The 24,013-nt window shown below is 38.0% G+C and overlaps 1 protein-coding gene across 1 annotated transcript in view; it reads left to right on the top strand.

Annotated features, from left to right (window-relative positions):
* Nucleotides 1-24,013, top strand: part of CHN2 (chimerin 2) — a 164,139-nt gene that overhangs the window by 73,912 nt on the left and 66,214 nt on the right. Inside the window, exons 4-6 of the mRNA XM_038173738.2 lie at nt 15,824-15,855; nt 18,955-19,068; nt 22,117-22,402. Of these exons, the coding sequence (XP_038029666.1) occupies nt 15,824-15,855; nt 18,955-19,068; nt 22,117-22,402 (432 nt within the window). The remainder of the gene's footprint in view (nt 1-15,823; nt 15,856-18,954; nt 19,069-22,116; nt 22,403-24,013) is intronic.

The following is a 24,013-nucleotide window of genomic DNA, read 5'->3' as shown; positions in this document are numbered from 1 at the left end:
AAATTAAGTTCAAGTTAAAATAGATAGCTGGAGAATTTGGTTCTGTCACAGAAGCTTTAAAGATTGAAGAATATTAAAAAATACATAGGAACAAACATTTTGCTGGATCATCTTGTCTCCCTGTTTTCTTTTATTGTATTTCTCCATCTCTACTTAGTTAAATATGTCAGCTCCTCAAACTGCCCTGCGTAATAGTAATTGAAAACATATGTAGGCTTCTCTGCTCAATCAATAAAACTATGATAGCCTTATCTTCTATAATGTCAGGGGCAAATTTTGTGCAGATAGAAATGTAATGCTAGTAATAGAAATACTGAACACATGAAGTGATTACACGAGGTATAAAAGATTATGTGAAAGGAGATAGAAACTGATGATCATGGGTATGATATATAGCTCTTTTCTCAAACATAATCCTTTGCTCTGACCTGCTTCCCATACTGTGTATCCACTGAAGTAGAGCCCTAGAAAAATGTCTGTCAAATATCAACAGATGCAGAATGAGAACAGTTTTGTGTGGAGCAAGAGGTTTTGTACCAAGGCAAGGATAGATTAAGTGAGTTGCCCAGGGTCATGAAGCAGAGACATTGAAAAGCCAAAAACTGAATCCAGTTTTCCGAGTCCACCACGTATCTTCACTAAAAGGCCATTGCATTATTTTCTTAAGTGCCATCTACTAGTTGTTTCAGAGTAGGATGAACAGGATCTTGGTCTCAGACTAAAAGTCTTCAAGCTCTGTCAGTTCTTGATGTTCCCAAGACACATGTGCAGGATGGTCAGAAGGGAAAGCAAAACACATGAATGGGTGAGGAGCCCTCATGTCCTTCTTTCTTCCTGTCAAATACAAAGATAGGAAAGAAGGAGCATACTGTACCCCTGTGGGACATGTGTGCTGCAGGGTTTTAACAAGACCTTCCTCTCCAACATTCTCGTGCAAAGCAAATGGTAGGTAGGTTTCTATGGCCATGGTATTTTCAAAAGGAGAGAGTGTTAAAGTTTTTGCTAAGTAAGTATCACATAACAGGCATTAAACTATTAGTGGCACAGCTGAAAATAATTAAGGTGAATTCTTTATTTATGTCCAATGCAGCCATAAAGGAGTTTATCACTTTGTATGAGATAATAGTTTATCCATTATCTTATTTATCTTTTTTCATACTGGAAGTACTTTGAAGAAGAATTTGTCTTCAGATAATCTGATTGATAAGCATTGACTGCTGAGGAACCTTGCCTACCACTTCAATTCATCTTCATGTGAATACAAATGACTTAGTCTGAATGAATTTAATACAAAATTTGTTATGCTAACTCTAATTAAAACATTTTTAGCTTGCCTACATGAATGAAAATTTGGATCAAGGTAGAATATGATTTTGATGTAGAACAGCAATTATATTTTTGTTCTAGAAATGGGAGTATCTACAAAAATAAATGGAATAGATGTGCAGTTGTTCTCACCATCATACTGTATTGAAATTTAGTTTGAAATCTAAGTTTCCTTAGACAAAAAAAAAAAAAAATAATAATGTTATATACAGTTGAAGTCATCCTTTGCTTCCTTTTCCTGATGTTTAGAGACCATACATTATTTAGTTCCTGTTCAGGACACTTCTAAAATTCTGCAAAAGAAAAGCTTAGATCATATCGTATTAGCCAAATGAATAAATAATTGTCAAAGGAGTGCATAACAAAAAAGTAAAAAAGATGTCTGATTCATATAATTTGGGTTTGTTTGTGACTAATGAGCCATTTTAGTGGCTTACTTTGTAGACTGAAGACAGTCCTATTTTGATTTGTTTTGATTGTTTATTTGTTTGTTTTAATTTAGTTAAACAACTGAAAATAAGAAGCTTCATTCTAAACCAGTATGAATTCCCACAAATGTGATCTTTGATTGATTTCTATTTATTTGCATTTTGAATATTTGTGTAGATCAACTGTATGAGTTCTTATACCTGACTGATAGAAACAGATTCTCTAGCCCCAAAGCTCCTCAAAAAATCATATTAGAGCACTGATGATTTACTTCATTTTTCCGTATTTATTTATATATTTATTTATATGCTGGGGTGGCATCATGATGTTTAGATTGTTCCATGTGGTTCTTATTATTGGCTTTATATAAAGTAAAGCTACATATCGGTGTTACAGAGCATCACAGATTATTTTAGAGGGAAAATTCAGCACTGTATTCTCATAGCAACTGTCAGCTTCTCCTTAATATATAGATTGTAGGGTGGGTAGTTTTTCTTCATTTTAGTTTGACATTAGTGTATTTTAAAGAATGTATAGGCTTGCTTCACTAAAGGCTGTGTCTTATTAATGTTGGTTTTGGTCAGTTACATAGGAAAATCTGAAAATTTAATTTATTGTCATCAGTGGGAAAATATAATAATTGGCAACATGGTAGATATTTAGTATGCAACATAATGCTGATCCAACATCTGCAGAGCAGGACATCTGCAGAGCAGGTGTCAGCAGGATGTGTGAATGACAGTGAAAAGATTTCTCTCTCCATGTGTGAATATAAGAGCTGGACTTTTTTGAGGGTGTTCTCTTGTGTAATTTAGGATTCAAATTACTTCAGGCAAATGTGGTAAAAATTGCAAATTATTTTAAATCCTTCATGCTCATGGGAAGATGTCTTTCATTCATAATTGCTGAATTCTGCATGTTCTCAAGGAAATTCAAGCATTTTTCTGAAAAAAAAATCTGTAGCACCAAGAGATAAACTTGTGAAGGGTTGGTTGTTTTTGCTTTCATCACTTGGCACTTTCATCATTCCTCTATTTTTTCTACTGCTGTCTTCCACATTGTCTGCATTCATTTGCTACTCCGTTACCTCTCCGTTGCTCCATAGTCACAAAGGTTTTAGGCTCAGATCTCTGCAGTTCTACCACCTGATTTGTGTGGGTTTCCTGATTAACTATACTGTGGAGACAGAAATCACCTCTTCCTGATACACAACCACATGGAATAAAAAGTGGGACTGTAAATAAAACATGAACATTTATATCTGTGTGTCTTTGAGTTCTGCTATCACGACTTTCTTTTTCTTTTCTGTCTGCATAAATATCTTGTCAGCAAAAGCAGGTCATTCCTGCAATGGGAATCATATTGAATGAACTGTTAAGGCTTCGGGTATCTAACGGCTTTTAATTAATCACCACTGGCAGCATGAGTAGTGTGAATATCTACCTTCCCAATAACATTGGATTTCTGCCAATATCCTCATTTGTAGCCATATTCCTTCCAGCAATGTTTTAATGATTTATTTTTTAAATAGAAAAAAAGTTTAGTTTAAAAGCACCATTCAGGTGGAAAGTAGCTCTTAAATATTGTGCTTGCAGATGCAAGTGTGATGATAGGTGCCAATGAATCAGATTCATTTTATGAGGAAGCCGTATTATAATGCATCGTGTAGGACTTTGTCTACAGAAATGATCAACCAAAATGGCATTCACAGAAAATAATTCAAGTGTTCGACTTCCTGTTTTTATTCTGAAGTATCATTTTAAAAATAGTTTTAAGAAATAGTTTAGTAGTAGTGTCTTAGTTGTTGACAGCAGTTTTTGAGGCAAGTGAGTTTGTGTGCTTTAGACCTTCCATGTTCCTAGCAGTGCTTTGGCCAAGCCAGTGTCAGCAACAGTGAGAAACTTGTCTGAATTTCCCTAGTGTAGGCAAAGCCTCAGAGCCTTAACTTATATTATTATGTAGAAAAATGCCAGTTAATTGCCTTCCTCCTTGTTCTGAATTCCAAATAGGTTGTGGCAGAAGCAGAAGTGATTTTCTCTGCCTTTAAAGCATCAAAATTATGGTTCCTTGGTTAAAAGAAAATATGGTTACAAAAGGGGAATCTTTCCATGAGAAAATAAAAATAAAAATAAAATGCATTTTTCTTTGCTTATATGATTCAAAGAAACAAAATACTGATGACGTTTTTAGACTGTGCAGCTGAGAAGCTTTCACTCTAACCATCCAGAGGGTCAGAACTGTTTTGACCCTTTGGATATCCATTACCCAGATTCATCAAAACAGGTATTTAGTTAGTGTCATTTCATAGAGCATTACTGTTGAAATGGTCACTAACAGGTTTATAATTATATTGCCACCTTGTACTGTGCTAGTAGAGAACATACAGGATCATTACACATCTCCAGAATTGAACCACTGAAAATTGTTCTTTACACAGTTATCCTCAGAGTCTTCTGAAGCATGGGATTCAAGCTGATAATAATGCAATTATTTATCTATCTATCATTTAAATAATAGCAATATTGATAAGTTCTTTAAAAGGTGCTAGTTGCTTTTTCTAAGTCCTACTTTCAGGTACAAGAATATCTTATAATTGTACATAAGAAAAAAAGCTTTTAAATAACCAGTTCCAGAATCAGGTAAGCTTGAGCAAGGTTATTGAATTTAAGCCTTAGTAAGATGTTTGCAGAGCATATCTGACTGGATAATAAGTATTTAATTATTGCAATAAGTCTTTCATGAATTCCCTTATTCTGCTCACTTAATGATCTTTACAAGCTGAATATTTTCTTTTTTCCTCTGCCCTCATATTTCTAAGAACAATGTCCATACTTCAGTAAAGTACTAGCGAGCTGTAATAGGCATTGAAATTGGCCATAAAATTGGTGGTAAATAATGAGAGTAAATGGGAATTTTCATGGCACTTGTTCAAATCACTCTACTGCAAAAAGTCAGGCAGCTTAAGACCACAGTATCATGAGAAGGTGTGTCTTACTGTCAGTCCTGAGTGCTTATCTAGAATTATTCATAATATTATATTATCTTTTTCTTAGAAATAAACCTCAGAACACACACAGTGACACACCAAGAGACCCCATTAGCCAGCAATTAAATGAAAATGAGCAGAGTTGTTCCAAAACCTATTTTCATTAATGAAAATGTTTGTACATATAAGACTTAATGGAGCCTATATCTTCAAATTCTTATAATATTGCTGCTGCTTTAATTGTGTTTTTATAATCCTATCTTTATGACAGAAACAAAAATTAACAAGGAGGACACAGCAGTAGTCTGTGGGTTGCAAGTGGAGCTTAAGAGCAGTTTTGAATAGACGTTGATTAGGGGGGAAAGTTTGTCAGCTGAAATCTGTTGTTAAAGTAGAAAGCCTGGCTGTGCTGGAAGGGACTGAAAACAGTTGAAGGCCAGGAAATGTGTTTGGTTAAACTGGGGTGGATTACCCAGAGAATCATTAAATGTATTGTAACCAGTGTCTTTCCAGAATGACCACATGTAGGTTTTCCTACTATGTATAAATTGCGGTATTTCACCCAACTGCATTTTTCTATGGTATCTTCATAGTAGGTCTTGTCCCAGAGAATGCCTGTGTTTTGCAGTATTGGATTAAAAAAAAGAAAGGAGGCTAGACTATTGCTTGCCCAAAATTCACTTGTATTCATCACATCTTCTCTCCTAGAGTACATCAGGTCTCCCCCCATAGCAGTAGTAGTGTTGTGGAACATTCAGGTGAAGGCACATCATCTTGACTGAAACAGTCAACTGACTCCTGAGCAGAGGAAAGTTTTCTAAGTGTTCTGCAGATGTGATAATTAATTTTTATTGAAACATAGCTAAAACCTATAGAATAGGTTTGTCTATTCCAATTGAATTTCTTCAGGTTTGATCTACAAATGTTCTAGGTTACAACTCGCAAATTAGTCTGATGTTCCTCTTTGCCAGAGAAATACAGTATGAATCAGTTGATGTGGTTTTTGACCATTATGAAATAGAATAGGTAAAGCCATCTTTTTGAAAAACAAGATGGCAACTACTGCTTAATGAGCAAAAGTTGTATCTAGCTGTCTTTATGGACTGATGATCTTTCTAATTGTCCCTCTTGTTTTGATTGAACATTTCCTTGGGAAGTTTCACCCTCCTCTTCATTTCTCCTTGACAGTGTGTGATGCATGTATGGGTTTATGATTTTGCTATTCTCCTTTTTTATTTATTTATTTCCTTTTATCTTTGATATATATTAATATTTTCATCTAGTTCTTTTTAGTTCTGCACAATGTCAAATTTAAGTAGTTTTCAAATCAAAATAAATGAAAACTTGTTCCATATCTCAACTTAGATAAAGTTTATCAATAAGCCTAGGTGTAGGAGAAAATTCTGTGTGCTTGTATAGATTTACATATCTGTTCCAATTTAGGCCAGTATTCCTTGTGTCTGGTTAAAATAATATGTAGAAGGGGGTTTCACTGTGCCTGCTCTGACTGATATTTTGTGAGATGTCTGATGTCTTTTTCTAGATTCAAGATTAGGACACAGAAAACTGAGCAGCTGGTGAATTCTTATTTCTTCAAATGAATGAATAAAGAAAATTTATTTATGTGTCTGTATTCATCTGTTTATCTTACTTTCTATCCTGCTACACATGTATATATATGTATCACATATATACATATATATATATACCTACACAGAGAATTATCATATCAGCCAGTTACACACTTATGATCATACTTAGGTATAATCATAGTGAAATTTGTATTGATTTCAAACTAGGAATCCTGAATTTCCAGGGCTCAAAATGGAAATTCAGAAGGTTTGCAATGTAAATATATATGTATCCTTTGTTTCCAAGATACTTGCATATCTGATTGTAATGCCATCATGACAAAATAATATGTATTTCAACTAAGTAATGTGTGTGTGAGAGAGAGGTGTTTTTTCTGAACATTATATCTGATGGTTATCAAACTATTCAGCTTTGTTGAGGTGAAAGCATCTTAAAGTTCAAATCAAATGATTGCTTGTCATTTGGGAAATACTCTCCTACTTAGTATTTGGCAGATCTAGTAAGACCTCCACCTTTTTCAGAATTGGGAAACATAGCTAGCAGTAACTAAGCTCCTTTATATCTGTTCAGACTTTGCAGGTAGCCTGACTTAAGAGTGATATCAACTGTTCCCAAGTACAGAGCAGAAGTATTCATGGAGTCAATGGCAGGAGATTAACAAAATGAATATTCTTCTTTCTCTTTGGATTTTTGCTTTCATCCTTCCACTTTCCCCAAGGATAGATGTTCTTCTGGTGTAATGATGTAGCAGTACATATCACACCCCAAGATGCTAAACAGGGTCTTATTCAAGGCCCTCTCTTCCTACCCCACTCTCGGTTTTGTTGTCCCATTTCCTGATTTTCCTTCCACACCCCCTTTCCACACTTGAGTTTTTAATCAGTCTGCAGCAGATTGGTTACAAATGTTCCTTTGGTAATTTGCAATTACATTTTCTAGGCCCCTTGCAGGAGGGACGTATTTTTACGTCAAATACTAACAGAGGACTGGTTAAAAAGCGTGGCTTTTGGGGATACATTAGGGCAGGTGACATAACACAGTGTGTTTGTGCAGATGTACTGTGGACTGTTTTGGCATGTGTCATGAAGGTTTTAGTGCTTCTCACTGATTACAGAAGTGCAAGCAGCATTTATAGCACTGATATGGATTGCTGTATTTATCTGCTGCTGTTGGGGATATTTGCCTCCCATTTAAATGACTCAACATATCAATCTTGGAAAAAGAGAGCATAGTTTAAATACTATATTTAAATTTTTCATCTAACATTCAAGGTAACATTGATCTTCCTTTTTACATTTAACGATGCCCTTAATGTGTAAGTGGAAACTGCATAACAAAATAGATGACTCCTGCTTTTGCTATTGAAGTTGTTTGAACCTGACCCTGTCTCCCCTGACTGTTTAGCATCAACCTTCTTGATTAAGATTTATTTCAATTTATTTTAGCTCATGTTCAGGAGCTCGTTATTTTATTAGGTCACAAAATATTTGGTTTTTCTTTTTTTTTCTATTCTTGTTCAATTATGATTTTCGCTGTTAGAGCTGAGTGTACACAGAAATGTATTCTGTTTTACTGACTGTAGCAGATGTCAGTGTTGGGGAAATTTTTATAACCTTCTGGAGTTTAAAGTGTTTTGTCTGCTGTATTGATTATTGTATACTGGACTGAGGGAGCTTGCTCAAGGTCATAGATAGGAAACTAACTCGAGTTAAAAATACCCTCATACGAGATGCCTTAGAGCTTTTGAAAGTTTTGCACACAAGCAAACAAACCAACCCGATTCTTGTTAAATTCTTTGTCTTCAAAAATGATAGAAATAACCTTGATGGAATGGAAAGCAGTGTTCAGTAAGTGCCACAGAAAGAATGAGAGCTGCTGAGCCTCCTGCGTTTCTTTGTGATGCATTGTCCTCCCAAGGAAGGATCATTATGAACCCTACCTTCTCTGTAGGATACAGCAAGCCATCAGACCAGAGAAGTTGTGTGGCTTTGAACAGCAGTTAATAAAAACATTCTTTTGAGTTCTTCACTTCTGTCATTCCTTTTGTGTTCTCCCTCAGAGTGAAGCATTCCAGTCCTGTATCCTCCCCAGCTGTGTAAGTTTTACAGCAGAATGTTTCGTTTGAAGATATCCAGCACAATTTGGCCCTTCACTGTGCTTGATAGATCTAAACTGTTTTATGCTATTTAGGTTAGGGGTGACATCACCTGAAGGCTTGGCCTTCTCCTCTACAGCACTCCATTCAGTCCACTGCCTTCTCCCTGCTGTCCTGAGAGCCTCACAGAGGTGGGCATGGACATTGTATAGCTGCAGTTTTATATGGGATTTATATAACCTATTCAGTTTGCTCCTTGATAATCTCGATCTCCCAAGAGCAGGTAGAGATAAGAAAGAGGATGTATCTTATATCTTGGCCCAAGGAGACTCCAGAGGTTGTCATCCCAACATCAAGAGGAGGTGTTTGCATATGTTCTTCCTAGAGCCTTCCACAGTTGAAGATTTCATGACCACCTCTGCTTACTTTTTTTAGTGCTTAATTATTTTTAACACTTTCCTAAGATCTAGACTCTATCATCCTTTTTGCAGCTTTACTTCTTGTCACGTCTAGTAAGAATACACTGAGCAGATTATTTTATTTCTCCATAAAGGCTGCTCTCATACCTGTCCGCTACAGCACCTCTCTGTCTTCTCTTCCTTAAGCTAATCTCTTTTCATATCTTTTACGTTTGCTGAATCCCTGCTCATTATGGTTATTAGTTCCAGTCTTCCTTGAGATGGGCCCAAAACTACATTCAGGATTCCAGCTAGAGGCTTTCTGAGTGAAAATTGCAAGGAGAGGATTACTCCAAGGTATCTTGTTGGCTGCATTCTTGTTTTCAAATCCCAGTGCTTTGAGTGGCATTCTGGTTTTGGTGGTTTTTGGAACAGACAGCATCAGTGATTCATGTTCACGTTATGATTTGTAATGATGCCAGGATGCTTTTCTGTGGAAACCTGTCTAGCTGTTGTCCCTCTGGTATTTTGAATGCTTTTGACATCTTGCTCCCAGCTACTCTCTTGTCTCAGCATCAGCACAGTCCCTCACCATCATATGGCTGTATGTGTATCCATCAAGTAGCCATAACACTGTCATCCCCACTGCTCTCTGACTAAGTGACAAAAGAAGCTGTAGACTTCCAAAACTGTTCATGTGATTTTTCTTTCTGGAGAGCCTCTGAAACATGGACAGTGCGGACGTAATATGCTCTGGTGCCTTATGCAGTGCTGATTTCTTTCTGAGGAATGTCTTTGTTCCTCCCTCATCACGTAGTCAAAATATATGAACAAACTCATGAAGTTATGTGGCCAGGATAGGCTAGTTGTATGAAGCCTGTCCTATCAGTCATACTGAATGCCATTGACTGGAAATCTTTGGGGAAAAGACCAGCTTTTCATGAGGTATGCACATACTAACTGCCTATAATTGGCCTGTCCTTGGTTGGGGAGTACAGATGTTACACTGCTGCTACTTCTACTTGGAAAATTATCAACAGGCCTTATGATGTGAGGCTTGTTGCAAGGACAAGAGTTGGTTTTCTCTGAAAACATTGATGGCAGCAAGCCTGAATAAGTAGTATCAAGAAAGTAGGCAAAAGGTAATAAAAAGGGGTAGATAAACTTTTCCTTGCAAAAAGAAATGTTTCCCAAGTTAACTTGCTTAAGAGGCATTGAAGTAAAATAATTTGTCCTATTTGGAGTGAGAGTTAGATATGTTAATTGATCTAAACAGATTTTTTTTAGAAAGATGGGGAGGCAAAAAAAATGTATTAAAGAAGTAATGAAACAAAACATAGTTTCTACTCCAGTACTGTTTTTACTATTGCGTGCTTACAATTTTCTGTAATCCTTTTCTGCTATTGATTCTGAGGCAATAGTTTGCATTTGGCAATTATGCCAAAAGCTGAACAATTCAGACTACATTTTCTTTATAGTCTGGGCTTCTTTTGAAGAATTCTCTTCCAATTCTTCTATTTCTCTTTTACTGAGCTGAAAATGGTATTTATGGCTAGTTAACTAGAAATACTGAAAAATAAATAACATTGTTCCAAACAGAAAAATGTTTAGATTGAACTTCCTTTGGGCAAATGCCTCACTGCCTGCAATAAAGTGACCACACTGACATTTTAAACTCTTGGATCTTATGTCTCTTCTCATTCTGTATAACGGGGAGATGAACAAAAAGCTATGCATGCACCTTATTGTTTCCTTTTCCTTTTCATACTCTCCTTATGGTTGTATTGAAGCAGTGGTTGAAATAGGTAGACCTACAATGCTATTGTGTGCTGGGCATTCTGAATTACAGACAGACTGCTGTCCTAGAGAGGGATTTTGGATTTCTTAGTTTTCATCCCAACATTTCTGTATTTCAGCTTTGGCCACTGAATAAAGAAATATGTCCTGTGCAATGAAGCTGAAGAGAAATTACATTTTTTTGGAAATTAGAGTTATCTTAGTTCTGTGATAGTACTTCAGCAGAAAGAATTCTTCAGGGCATCTTCAAATCTTCAGTGCAGTGTGGCTTGGATGTAGACGCTTGCAATGAAAATCTATCACATTAGGGCATACTTACCTCCTGCCTGCATGATTCCCAGTAGTTTTGTGATGAGTTATCTTGCAGAGTGGTGTAGGATTTTAATACAATAATCTGTACATTAGCAGGAGTATGTCACTCCAGGGTGAAACCATCCTGACCAAAAGAGGAGCCACAAATCCCAGGGCACTACAATTCAGTAAACTTCAAAATTATGTAAAGGTAATATATTGGATTAGCTTAGATAGCTAGTGTGTTTTTATGAAGAAGGCTTATTTCCTTCTCAGTGTTGTGTTTAAACCCCAGTACAACTGATTCCACACCTTGAATATGCTGTAATGTTGTAAAAAAAAAAAAAAAACAAAAAAAAAAAAACTTGTAAAACTAGACTAAGTGTACAAGTGAGTCTGTTTTCTGGGATGGGGAGAGGCAGTCTGGTTTGGCAGGCTGGGAGTCAAGGGAAGACTGTGCAGAGCCTCTCAAACATGCTCCTAAATGCTTTTGGAGAGAGCTGGCAGAGGTGTGCTGGGTTTCATTTGTCTTTGAGCGTGCTTCAGGATTAGATGTCTTTGAATGTTGCTGGCTTTGTAGGAGTACTGAACTCCTTACTGAAATTAATGATTTAAGGCTGTTTTACCATACTGCATGCTTCCTGATCAATATGACTATAGTTTTAAACAATTTTGGCATTCACTGATAATTCATAATTCATACAACTATGCATTTCAGCAGTAATTTTGAGTGTTTTCCACTGAGTTTCTGGAGCAATTGCCATAAAGGTCTGCTCTGCAGCAACATTTTTGGTTTGAGATTGGCATTAATACCTTTTTCTAAGCCTGAAAATTACCAACTCACATTTAAGTTGAAAGTTGTCACTTACTTTTAGTGGAGACAGAGAATCCATTTTATTTGCTCTCTCTATGGGAGTAGTAAAAGAACGCTGCAGAGCTCTTTAAGGCAAATATATGCTTTCACAAGTTAAGGCCTATTATTTGCTTTACATAATTTTCTTTTATGCCTGTATTTTGGTTGCATCTATCTGTGTAAGAATCCAAAATGATTTAACCCCTCACAGTTCTCCAGTGCTGGATATCTAGAGAGACTGGCCAGGCTGATGTATAAAACCACCTGGGAAATATGGTCATTTTTCAGCAAGGAAATTGTGAGATTATGAAGGCTATATGAAAAGTGATAAAAGTGTTCTATTATCTATTAAAAAAGGAAAAAAAAAAAGTGCACATGTCCTCAGAATAAATTTGCTTATTCTGGGCTTGTGCAACAGGGAAGCAGTCACTTGTCTACCTGTGGATTTCCTGTTCTGTCCCCAATGAAGGATTCTCTGCATCGGATCTGTCCGACTTTGTGTGCATGCATGAGAGCCCATTTATAGCAGGAGAGGAAAAGCTAATCCCAGCTGAATTTCAGTCACCTTTGCCTTCTGGGATATATAGGCTTTCCCTTGAAGTCTGTACAGAGTCTGCAGTGCAGAGCAGAACTACTGGCTGCTTTGATACTTTTAAGCTTCTGCTCCATCAATTGTGTAGGCTTTTGGTTTATTTCCAAGTTCAGTCCAACATTCTGGTTTTGATCTAGAGACCCTGATGTTATTTTGATCTTTTATCTTGCTGTAACTTTGTTTCCTCATGTTTGTTCCTAGCAGTGAAGTTGGTTAGGAGCTTAATGATTATTTCAGGCTAAAGGTTGCAGTGAGCATAGAAGAGAGGTTTTTGATTGCGGTGCACCATAGCTTGCATGTATTTTCCTGGATGCTCTGGCAGATCTGGAGCTTCACTTCACAAAATACTGCAGTATCTTCCTTGCCTAAAACAAAGCACTGACATTTGTGGCCATTTTAGACACCTGGGTACTAAAAGGGAGTTGAAGAAAAGGGGTCTGTTTTATGAAGGGGGCAAGAAGATAGGATTTGATGGGCTTTGTGTGGATATTCAGAAAAGCAAATCTTTTAACTCATGAACAGCAGGAAAAACGGAAATCACAGTGTGAAGGGCATTCCAGTCAGTTGCTTGTTAAATGACAAAAATGTCACAGACAAATCTGGATTTTTGCATAAATGGAGTTGTGAGAGGGATTCAGAATGTACCTCTATTTGCTCAGGGAGGTATTTCCAGAATGCTTTAAACTGTTACTACATATTTTTTTGTATTTGTGGGGGAACTTGTGCTTACAGGCAATTTTGAAGGATGGTGCTAGTACTGCTAAGTCATCTATTTGTATTTCTGAGGTAGATGAAAAGTGGTGGGGTTTACTCTGTGTACAGAATCAAAGCAAATGTATTTTTAAAAAGAAGCAGATTCCGAATCCAAATGAAAGTCACACTTTACCTTATGTGCTGTGAAGGTTTTATTTGGCTTACTGTGGGAATGAAAGTTCCTCTGCTTGTTCCTTCTCACCACTTTCAATGCATTGAGTGGCCTTTTTTCCCATCATGGAGAGGATTACATGTGGCAGCCTCATGTACACCTACCTCAGCTTCTGACACCCATTTTTTAATTAAGTTCCCAACTAAATATATACTTTGGAAGGTCACAAAGGTCTAATAAGGATGACAGGTCCAAGATAATAAGGTCAGGTCAAGCTACTCAGGATGAACATATCAACAACATCCTCTGTCTCAGGTAAAACAGCTTTTTTTTCTTGAGTTCTTTTACTAGTGAAAATATGGCAGTATTCAGGGGTATGACTAGGCTGGTTTAAACAGTGACACTTTTAACAAAGACCTCTCTAATCTCTTATATTTTCTGTGTGATGCAGATGACTTTTACATGAAACCTTAACACTCCTTTCAAATTTCCAATGTTCATATGAAAAGTGAGCTAGGAAAGTTTAAAAAAAGAAATTGAATTCATGTGCTGTCATTTCTGCATTGCTGTATATGCACACAGAAACAGCACCTGTAGGAACTGGCAATTCCTCTGATTTTGCTCTCTCTTCTCTTCTGTGTTTGCTTTTTCCTTTTATTCCTGCCCCTTAGAGCTCCAAAATGTTTGCATCAAGGTATTATTCTTGGGCAGGAGTTTCAAGCGTTTGATACTGCTATTGTTAGTGCTATGCTAGGAAAGAAATGCCGAGCTAGAAAAGAAGCCCAGTAAGGACTTGATTGAACTCCCATAGGACTTCCATTGAAGATTCTCATTATCTTGTACAGACTTTAGTTCATTTTGCACGGTATTGGAGCCTTAGTGACTGCAGGGTACAAAGGCGGCTGCTTCAATTTAGTGCAAGGTGTATAGATGTTTGAATCAAAAAAGTGACATTTATGCATTTGTTATTGAGAAGTAAAAGGCCTTCATCAATTTAAAGTTTTTTATGAGTGAAATAATGAGATTTAATCAAAACAAGAACAAAGGTCCTTATTGATTCTATGATTCTAGCGAGATAAAGTGGTGAAAATTCAAATTCATTGGTTTTATCCTAAGTAATAAAATAGTCCTGAAACCACAATTTCTTTTCATGTGCGTGTCACTACGTATGAAGGAGTAATCCCATTTACATGGGCAGATTTACTCAGGTACGCACTCAAATTATTTTAATAAGTGGGAGACTTTATATATATCTTTTATTGAGTCCTGCTGCACTTACTCATGACAATGCTGGCTGAAGTTACAGCTGGGTAGATGACACTATTATTAAGCTGAAGGGAGACTGGAGAGGAAAAAGCATCTCCTTATAACAACACTCGAATAAATGCATATATCTGAATCCCTTAAAACCTGAAAATGAATACGTAGCAATAAATTACGTACTAATTGAATCGATTTCTGCACATGGTAAGGTACCAGTGCCCCAGCCCCTGTGTGAAAGCTGGGGAAGACGTGCCCCCTGCTGGCATCCTCCTCCTCCTGCTGCACAGCTGCCGGCCTCCCCGCCGGCCTCTGCCAAGAAACAGAGATGCAGGTTGTAGTCCTGCTCCCTGATTTACCTGTCAGCCCTCTCCAGGAGCTATGAATTTCTTGGAAATACCCTCACTTAGCATCTTTGCTGCATTCAGTAAGTTAGAGCTCGCCTCAGCAGTGTACGCAGTTCATCAAGAAGGTTATTTGGCAATGACAGCAAACACAGCAAAGTAAGTCTTCATCCAGAAAGCCACGGTATGGTTGTCCATGGGTTGGTTGTATGCAGAAGCTGCAACTGTTTAGGCCAAATAGGAAATTTAACAATCAAGGCAAACTGAAGACAGAGGCTGTAGAAGAAATAAGGGATTATGAGGCTGGGGACCTTGTTTTTTTTTAGAATTTACCAAAAATGCTTGAGTAAATTGGTGCTTGAGAAATGAATCAAAGTGTCAGACCATCCCAAGTTTCTGTATAAAAACATTACATTCCTAGAACTTGGTTCCAAGCTCTTTAAAATAATTGGGAGTCCTTCCAGTGACTTTGGTATACTTTGGATCAGGCCCTCAAGTTCTTGAGACTTCCAGGAATTTAAGACTACATCTAAATCCAAAAGCCTAGTTTTTCCCAGGGATAGTTTGGATAATTTTTGTTTTGTTTTGTTTTTTATCTTTGGTTGGTTGCCATATATAGGCAAAAAATGTTTTTAGGAAGATAAAGGATGTGTAAAAAAAACAGTCTTATTTTATTACATAAATGGTAGAGTGGCAAAAAAATACAGTAAACTATCCTTTATCCATTTGATCAATATTATGGAATTATGTGTAGTTCCATAGGTTTTTTTCACCATTGATACATGCTATTCTCTGCAGAAATACATCAATAGAAACACCTCTTCTTGTTTCATTTTTCTGCTCTTCTGTGTTGTCATGTTCCAGTCACAGTTTTGAATCTGCAGAATTTCAACACTTAGATGGGTGCAGTAGTACTCATAATGAAGCACAGTTTATGTTTCTTAATTAAAACCAAGTGAGTTTAAAATATTTTTTCTTTTCTTTCAAAATTTAGGTGGAAAACAGACCAAAGTATTATGGAAGAGAGTAAGTATCTTTCTCTTTTACGTATCTGTTAGCTGTATCTGAAAGTTGTAGTACCAGAGTTAAAAGCAAGCAAACACACAAATAAAAAACACCACCAAAATGGAGTTCTGAAAAAAATATTTTCAAAATATCTCATTTTGCCTTTTACTTCAGCTGAAAGCTAAATACTGTGAATGCCTAATATTTTAGGGATGCTACTGTCCAGTACTGCTGATCACAATCCATGGACTGTGCCACTATTTCAGGCTGCGTGGCTGTGTTGCTTCTCTTAGGACAGTTTGGGAAGGAAAACAAAAAAAAAGAGTGTTTTTTTCTTTTTTCTTTTTTCTTTCCTTTGATTTTGGTTGTCACTTTAATCTACCTGTGGTCCTGCATTGGGCTGGGGAGGAGAGAAGCATCTTGTCACTGTCCCTGCCTTTTGAAGTGTATTCCTGTGCTTTCTCCACCCTAACACCCATGGTTATGGAAGTATGCATGTATGCTGCTGTGTGTCAAAATGCTATTCTCCCTGGTAAAGTCACAAGGTCCAAAATACCCTGAGAGTTGGTGCATTTCTATTCTAAGACAGATAAAGGAATCACTAAAGTACAATTCCTTTGTGCTCAGCAGTTTTCTTGCCTATGAGTAGGTTAAAAGGGGCTGGATTCAGCATTGGCAAGGAGCTCTGAGCAGGTAGAGCTGAATGGAAAAGCCACTGCAGCAGGCACCCAGATCTCCTGGTTACACACCATTTGCAGAGCTGGCATTTGGCCTTTACTGCTGAGGCTTAACCCCTTATTGCTGGAGAAATTGCTTAGATCCTGTGTTCTATTTTTCTTCCATCCCAGACACATAATCTGTGTTTAATGATCCTTTCCTACTATCAAAAAGCTCAAGAGCCAGCAGCTTGCCCCTAATTACTGTAGTTTCATTTTTTAATGTTATCTTAAACAATTGGGAATTCAGATCTAGCCACCAAAGTACAACTGAGCCAAAGATAGTAAGTACCCAGCAAAGTAACCCATCACGCTGTCTCAGGCAGGATTTTAAAACTATTACCACAGCCTTTTACCGAGGCAGCTTCCAGCCTTTTGGCATGCTGTAGCTTTGTGGAGTGGTAGAGTTGGCAGGAATTGCAAGAAATCACCTTAGTGAGATCACATCAGTTATTGCCACTCAGAAAGAAGATTTCAGAACAGCTGACAAGTAATTGATTCAGTATTCAGTAGTGCTAGGAAAGAGAGTCAGGAATTTCTAGGGAAAGCAGAAAATAAAAATATATATACATTACTGTATAAATCCATGGGGTGGCTGCATTTTAAGTAGTGCAGGTTGTTCTGGTTCCTCTCTCCCCATTCCTCCTCCCTCCTTTTTAGAGAACGTATAGAAGGAATGAAAGGCAGAGCAAAGTGATGGGCAGCAGCACTTGCCATATGAGGAAAATAAACAGGCCTTCCTCAGTGGATGTCCAGGAGAGGGACATTCAAGGTGTCCCTCTCATGCTCATTGCACAGGATGCTGTGGATGCCAAAAGCATAGCAAAATTGAAGGGTTTCCAAGTGAGGTTCTCCGATTCATGAAGGGTAAGGTCACAGCTGATCAGACACAACTTCTGGCTGAAGCAGTGATGGACAGACAGGGATGAGAAGTGAAAGTATTTCACTGTTTCCTGCACTCTTTCTGTAAGCATTTATTGTCTGCTGCTGTCAGAGTCAGGAGAATGAATTCAGGCAATTTCGTACAATGTACAGCTGGTTTATGCCTTTGCATAAATATACCAAAAACATCTACAAGAAAGCGTGGACTACCTAATATTTACTATCTGTGGTTAAAGAAATTTCACAGGTGCTTCAATATCCTGTCCCAGTGGTTTCTTATACTGAGCACCAGGAGAGCTCTTTTACTAATATCTTACCTAAAACCTGCTTTATTTCAAAATGAGCTTCTGGTGACAAATAGCCCATGCTCATTATTTTTAACTAGGCATATGAATTGCCATGAGTTTACTGGTAAAGACCTGCTTAAATTATTTCATCTAGGGGATGCTTGTTTTAATTTGGATGTGGCAGAAAATGACTGTGTCCCTACCAGTACAGAAAATATGAATTAGTTTAGTATAAAGTCACTATGGAAAGATCACCTAAACCTAGTATTTCCAACATTTATTAGTTGTGAAAAGACAACTTAAGAGAACAGAACAATTGCATTTACATCCAAAGTGTTTTTCTTCTCTTTCACTACCATGCCAGAGGCAGTATTAGAAACATGCCACTTCATATGTATTGTCAGGAAAGATAAAGTGCTTAAGGCCAGTACGTCTTAGTGCCGTTTTTCAGAGACAGCATCAAAAATAGAAACTTTGAAAACCTCTGAGGAGACCCTCAGAGAATTATCAGCCAACAAAATGTGTGTAGAAGTTAAGACTTGAACTGCTGTAAAGCCTACATTTCTACTTAAGGAAAGATTATTGATTAATGTAAGTTTAATTGGGCATTCTAGGGCCTCTTTCTTTCTTAAAATAGCAATGACAAAAGACTGTTTTGCTTTTTTCCAACACTGAATGAGGAACTGAAATAAAGAAAACAGAATTGTTCTCAAGGATATTCTATATCTTCTTCTACTATAATATGTACAGAATAGAATTTTGAGTAATTGTTGCCATTTTTCTGCTCAGTTGCAGCTACAAAATTAGGTAAGCAATGTTAATATAAGACCTAAAGCAAACCAGTAATAGGAATGACCTCTTATTTTAATTTTGTCATCTCCATTTTCAATAAAAATGATACCATTATTGCCCAATTTTCTATTCTGTCATAAAGCCTCTAGAAAGGAAACAAGGAAGAGACACATAGATTGGTAGAGGAGAAAAGTTGTGAAAAGATAGGGTATTTATGGAAAAGGATCTCTGGAGGACACCAAGCTGTTCTTTGCTCTTCCTTCTTCACTTGCCCTGTCTTTGCATTGGCAGAAGGGATCTGGTGTGAGGTTCAAATTATCACAAAGGTGTGAGACAGTGTTGTGTCCTGTTGCATGATTTCAGTTTTCCAATGGTTTCTGGAGTAGAGGGGGATGCACTTCTGGTTGAATTGTTTTGAAAGTCACGGCAATGTCTTTCCTTAGGTTTCATGGCATCATTTCTCGGGAGCAAGCAGATGAGATACTTGCTGGCGTAGAAGGAGCATACATTCTTAGAGAAAGCCAGCGGCAACCCGGCTGCTATACACTTGCTCTCAGGTAAATGCTGTTTTAATAGAGGCTTATAGTTCAATTGTAAATGTATTTAATGCAGGAGGTTTTGTGTCAGTCCCTTTTGAGTAATGTCTGTGTCCATGTCCACTGGACACTTCATGGTGTCAGGTTGGTTTTGCACCCTCTTGTCAGCAGTCTGACAATCGCAGCACTGCTATTATTCAGTCTGTGCTTTAGCACTTGTCTAGGAAATCCCTTTTCAGAAGCAGACTATTCCCTTTTTCAACATTTTTGTTACCTAGAGTTGAGTGTTGCAGTGAGATAAACATGGAGCTTCTCCTTGAAAATTGTATGAGCTGGAGGTGAGGACAGAAGGGGGAATGTCCTGGCAGGGGACACAGACAGGTTATTCTCCAAACTCTGTGATGTGTTTTACACAAACACCAGCAACAATAGGTGATATTTAAAGAATCAGACCCTAGAAAATCCTCAAGTCCAGCAGCTGAGCAGCTGTCAAAGGCAGCATACCAGAATTGAATTTTCTTCTCCTAAGTGGAATTCAGGCTTGCTGGAGAAATACAGTGTGAACCATGGGATGCTTTTGCTCAAAGGTGGAGGACACTGTTACTCACCTGAGCTCAAAATTCAGGGAGATCCCAAGCTACAACCTCACTGCCTTTCACAGGTGACTTTCCTTGAAAATACAGCTGCTCCTGGTGTAGCTGTACCATTCAAAGCCTGCCTGCATGACAATCTTAAAGCTGCTATGAGTTAGTAGGAAAAGGACCAGATATCCTATTATGTTTTAGAATCATAGAATCCTAGAATGGTTTGGTTTGGAAGGGGCCTTAAGGATCACCTAGTTCCAGCCCCCTTTCCGTGGGAAGAGACACCTACCACTAGACCAGGTCACCCAAAGCCCCATCTAGCCTGGCCTTGAACACTTCCAAGGATGGGGCATCCACAGCTTCTCTGGGCACCCTATTCTGGTGCCTCACAGCCATCAGAGTAAAGAATTTCTTCCTAATATCTAATCTAAATCTTCCCTCTTTTGTTTAAAACCATTCCCCTTCATCCAAATACTATACCTCTTGACAAAGAGTCCCTCCCCAGCTGTCCTGTAGACCTCCCTTAGGTACTGGAATGCCACTGGAAGGTTTCCCCAGAGCCTTTTCTTCTCCAGGCTGAACAACCCCAAATCCTCCAGCCTGTCTTTGTAGGAGAGGTGCTCCAGCCCCTTGATCTATCTTTATGGCCCTCCTCTGGGCTCCCTCGTCCATGTCCTTCTTATATCGGGGGCCCAAGAGCTGAACTACAGCACTGTATGGGCTGCTGCAGGGAAAGTTAACATCCCAGCCAGACCCAGTACAAGCATTCTAGGTGGGGTCTCATGAGAGCAGAGCAGAGGGGGAGAATCACCTCCATTGCCATGCTGGCCGTGCTTCTTTTGATGAAAGCCAGGGTATGGGTGGCTTTCTGGGCTGCAAGCACTCATTGATGGCTCGTACTGAGCTTCTCGTCAACTAACACCCCCAGGTTCTGCTGCTCAGGGCTCACCTCACCTCACCTCAGGGCTGCTTCCATCCATTCTGCTCCCAGCCATTGTTTGTGCTTGGGATTGCCCTGACTCAGGTTCGGGACTCTGCACTTGGCCTTGTTGAGCCTCGTAAGGTTCAGAAAGACCCACCTCTCAAGCCTGTCCAGGTCCCTCTGGATGGCATCCCTTCCCTCCAGCATGTCAACTGCTCCACACAGCTGGGTGTCATTGGCAAACTCGCTGAGGGTGCACTCAGTACTTGCTGAGGGTTTGACAAAACAAACTCCTTAGCAGTGTGTTACAATGCTTACAGCATTATTCTTTCTGTGGGACATGCACAACATAAAACTCTTCCATTTTCACCCTCCTGACGGTAAGCCATTAGCAAAGATGCTCTAGGGAGTTATCCCAAGTGATATGGTGCTGACATCTTCCTCAGAGTTCATATCGATGTGCAGATGGTAGAGCTGGAAAAGCTGGTGAGTCATGCCAATTACAAAGTGTTGTAAATTAAAAGCAACTTTCGTCAGCTGAAAGAGAACAAATGTAATTTTTTAGGGTTTTTCAAAGACATTTCAAAATAAAGAATAAAAAGATCTACAAAAGGATGGGGATTATGGCAAATTCCCTGCTGTTTTGACACAGCAGCATGATTTCTAAGTCCATTGGGAAAATTATTTGTAGACTCAAAAACTGAATTTGATTATAAATTGGAAATTCATATGAAAAATGTGGGTAAAAAGTAAGAGAGTTAAACAGCTTGATTTGAATGCACAACAAAGTATGCAGAAATATGCACATTTGATGCAATATAAGGACCATTCAACCTAATGTCATATCTCTGAATCCTTTAGTCAGGAGTAGGATTCCACCTTGGCGTTGTAGCAGAATGTGCTACTATATCACTTTGCTTTTTAATCCATTTTTTTAAAAAAACATAGCTTGCACCTACCATATATAGCTATGTAGGGCTAGCATTACCCCACAGAATATGAGGCATCTAATTGTGCCCGTGATTTAGGAGCTCAGTCTCCCTGCCTTCCTGTCAGAGGGTGGTTCAGACCCCAGGGGTTTTAAGTTGTTTGTTAGAGGTGTCCACCTCTCTTCAATGAGTGATGTAAATACACCCATGGCAATTAAGATTTTCCAGTTTCTGCACCTCAGAAACATTTCAGGATAGAACAGCCCTTAACACAATTATGCATCCCGGTGTAAGGTCATGTCAGTGACAAGATGCCTTTCCATTTGCTGTGGTAGTCCCTTTAGGATTTAGATTAAACCATTTATGTGTGCGTCACGTGGCTTGTTGCAGACAAATTGGCCTCAGGTCTGTAGCCCACTCCATGTGATGTAATTAAATTCAAGTGTGAATTTCGGTTGGGATACCACAATGACGCAGTTGCATCATATGCATATTCCATATGCAATCTAGATATATACACTCGTCATCAAAATTACCTCCTGTGTGTTTTGCCAGAGTGAATTCTTTCTCACACTTTTCCCTTTCTTCTCTCCCTCCTTTTTTTCTTTTTTTTTTTTTTTTCTGGTACATGCAGATTTGGCAATCAGACCTTAAACTACAGGTTGTTCTATGATGGGAAGCATTTCGTTGGGGAGAAAAGATTTGAATCAATCCATGATCTGGTAACAGATGGCTTGATAACATTGTATATAGAAACAAAGGCTTCAGAGTATATTTCCAAAATGACGACCAACCCCATCTATGAACACATTGGATACGCCACTTTGCTTAGAGAGAAAGTGTCCCGGAGGCTGAGCAGAACAAAAAACGAATCAAGAAAAGCAAGTGTAACAAGTGAAGAAAATACCCCAGTTGAAAAGGTATGTATTCAGTTTAACATTTTGGCAGTCAGTCATTCTATCAAATGTAAAAGAAAGTCTTTTATCTAAAGACGATTTAATATATATATTTTATATATGTCATCAAGTATTACTGTCCCACTGAAATGTTTATATCCTGTTAATGTGATCTTGGCTCCCAACTAATATTTGACTGGAGCCTATGATGAAAGCTTTCTAACAAGTAACAAATGCAAATGTTTTCATTGTGTATATAAATATATATGCATATATATATATACTGGCTAACTGCAACTGAAATTGTTCACAAGTTACATTTCTTCATCCATGTGTACTCAAGCATATTCCACAGTAGGTCTCTGATTATGAACCTGGTTCCCATCGACCGTTCACCATAGCTCAAGTTTGTTATCTTTCCATTCACAGTGCAAAGCTCCTATCTTCTGCCAAGGCCTTGGTTTGTGGGTCTGAAATTGGGGTGTCATGTGTCTTCCTCCTCCTTTCACTTTCCTCATTTGAAGTGGGCTTTCTTTGATATCCTTCTCTCATGCACTCATATTCCATAGCATTGTATGGTCTAGGATTTACTTATATAATGATATATTGGGAATCTCATGCAGTTAACATCCAGCTGAAGATGTAAAATTAGAAGTTCTTTTACATATGAGAAATAGTCTTGTGTCTACACACAAGACATGGATATTTTCATTGCCTATGTGGCAGGGCAGTAAGAACTCTCAGACAAAACTTTTTTGGAGGCAGATGTTCATGGTGGATTAACTTGTTGACATTTGTGAAGGTATTCTTCCTGTATGACTGATGATTTTGGTGTTCTGTGTGCTGGCTAGCTAGCTGGGAACTAGAGATGGATTGTATTTGGGAATCAAGGGAGGAATTTGCTGTCATCTATTAATATTGAGGAAATATTTTTTTTATTTTTTTTTTTTTTAATATGTATCTGCGTGTGTATCCTCGTCACTCTAGGACATTTCTAGCATAGTTATTATCTGTTGGGTTCATGTATCAGCACTGAGTGATGATATACTGGGTTGGATTTCGCAGTGGTAGCAATTGCTCCAGTAACTGACCTGGCATGTAAACCTATTCATCCTCTGTAAGAAATTAATTCCATTAATAATGACATTTTTAAAGAAAGGTATACTGCCTCAGGGAAATCTCATCCCATCTCTCCTTTGGAGAATGGACAGTATGTTTTAGATTTGATGGCATTGCAATTTGCAAGGGGACTGGATGCTACACAGAGACAGGTTTCCAATTTGTTTGGTTGACTCCTGCACTTGGACACTGGTTGTTTTTTAATGCTGTAACAGGCACAAGAAATTGAATTTTGACTGTTAAATGACTGTAGCATAATAAAACAATTGTGATCATTGACAATCATGCTATGTTCTCCAGGAAATTTTTGCACAAAGAAAAACAAAAGCAAAGGTATTCAAAATTTCAATGTTTTCTTAGTTTTATTTAAGGTTTTTGCGGTTGAAGACTAATGGTCTTTTATGTACTGCATTGCTCTCAAAGACTTCAGAGGGAAGTTTTAGTAGCTTGTATTTCATAACTGATTATGTGGTGTGTTTTGTTTTGTTTTGTTTTTCTGGGAGTAGGATGTTGTTT

The sequence above is a fragment of the Anas platyrhynchos genome, chromosome 2 (assembly GCF_047663525.1).
Source record: "Anas platyrhynchos isolate ZD024472 breed Pekin duck chromosome 2, IASCAAS_PekinDuck_T2T, whole genome shotgun sequence".
In the NCBI taxonomy this organism is placed as follows: domain Eukaryota; kingdom Metazoa; phylum Chordata; class Aves; order Anseriformes; family Anatidae; genus Anas; species Anas platyrhynchos.
Note: the sequence above shows the minus strand (reverse complement) of the source record. Positions and strands in the feature narration are given on the sequence as shown.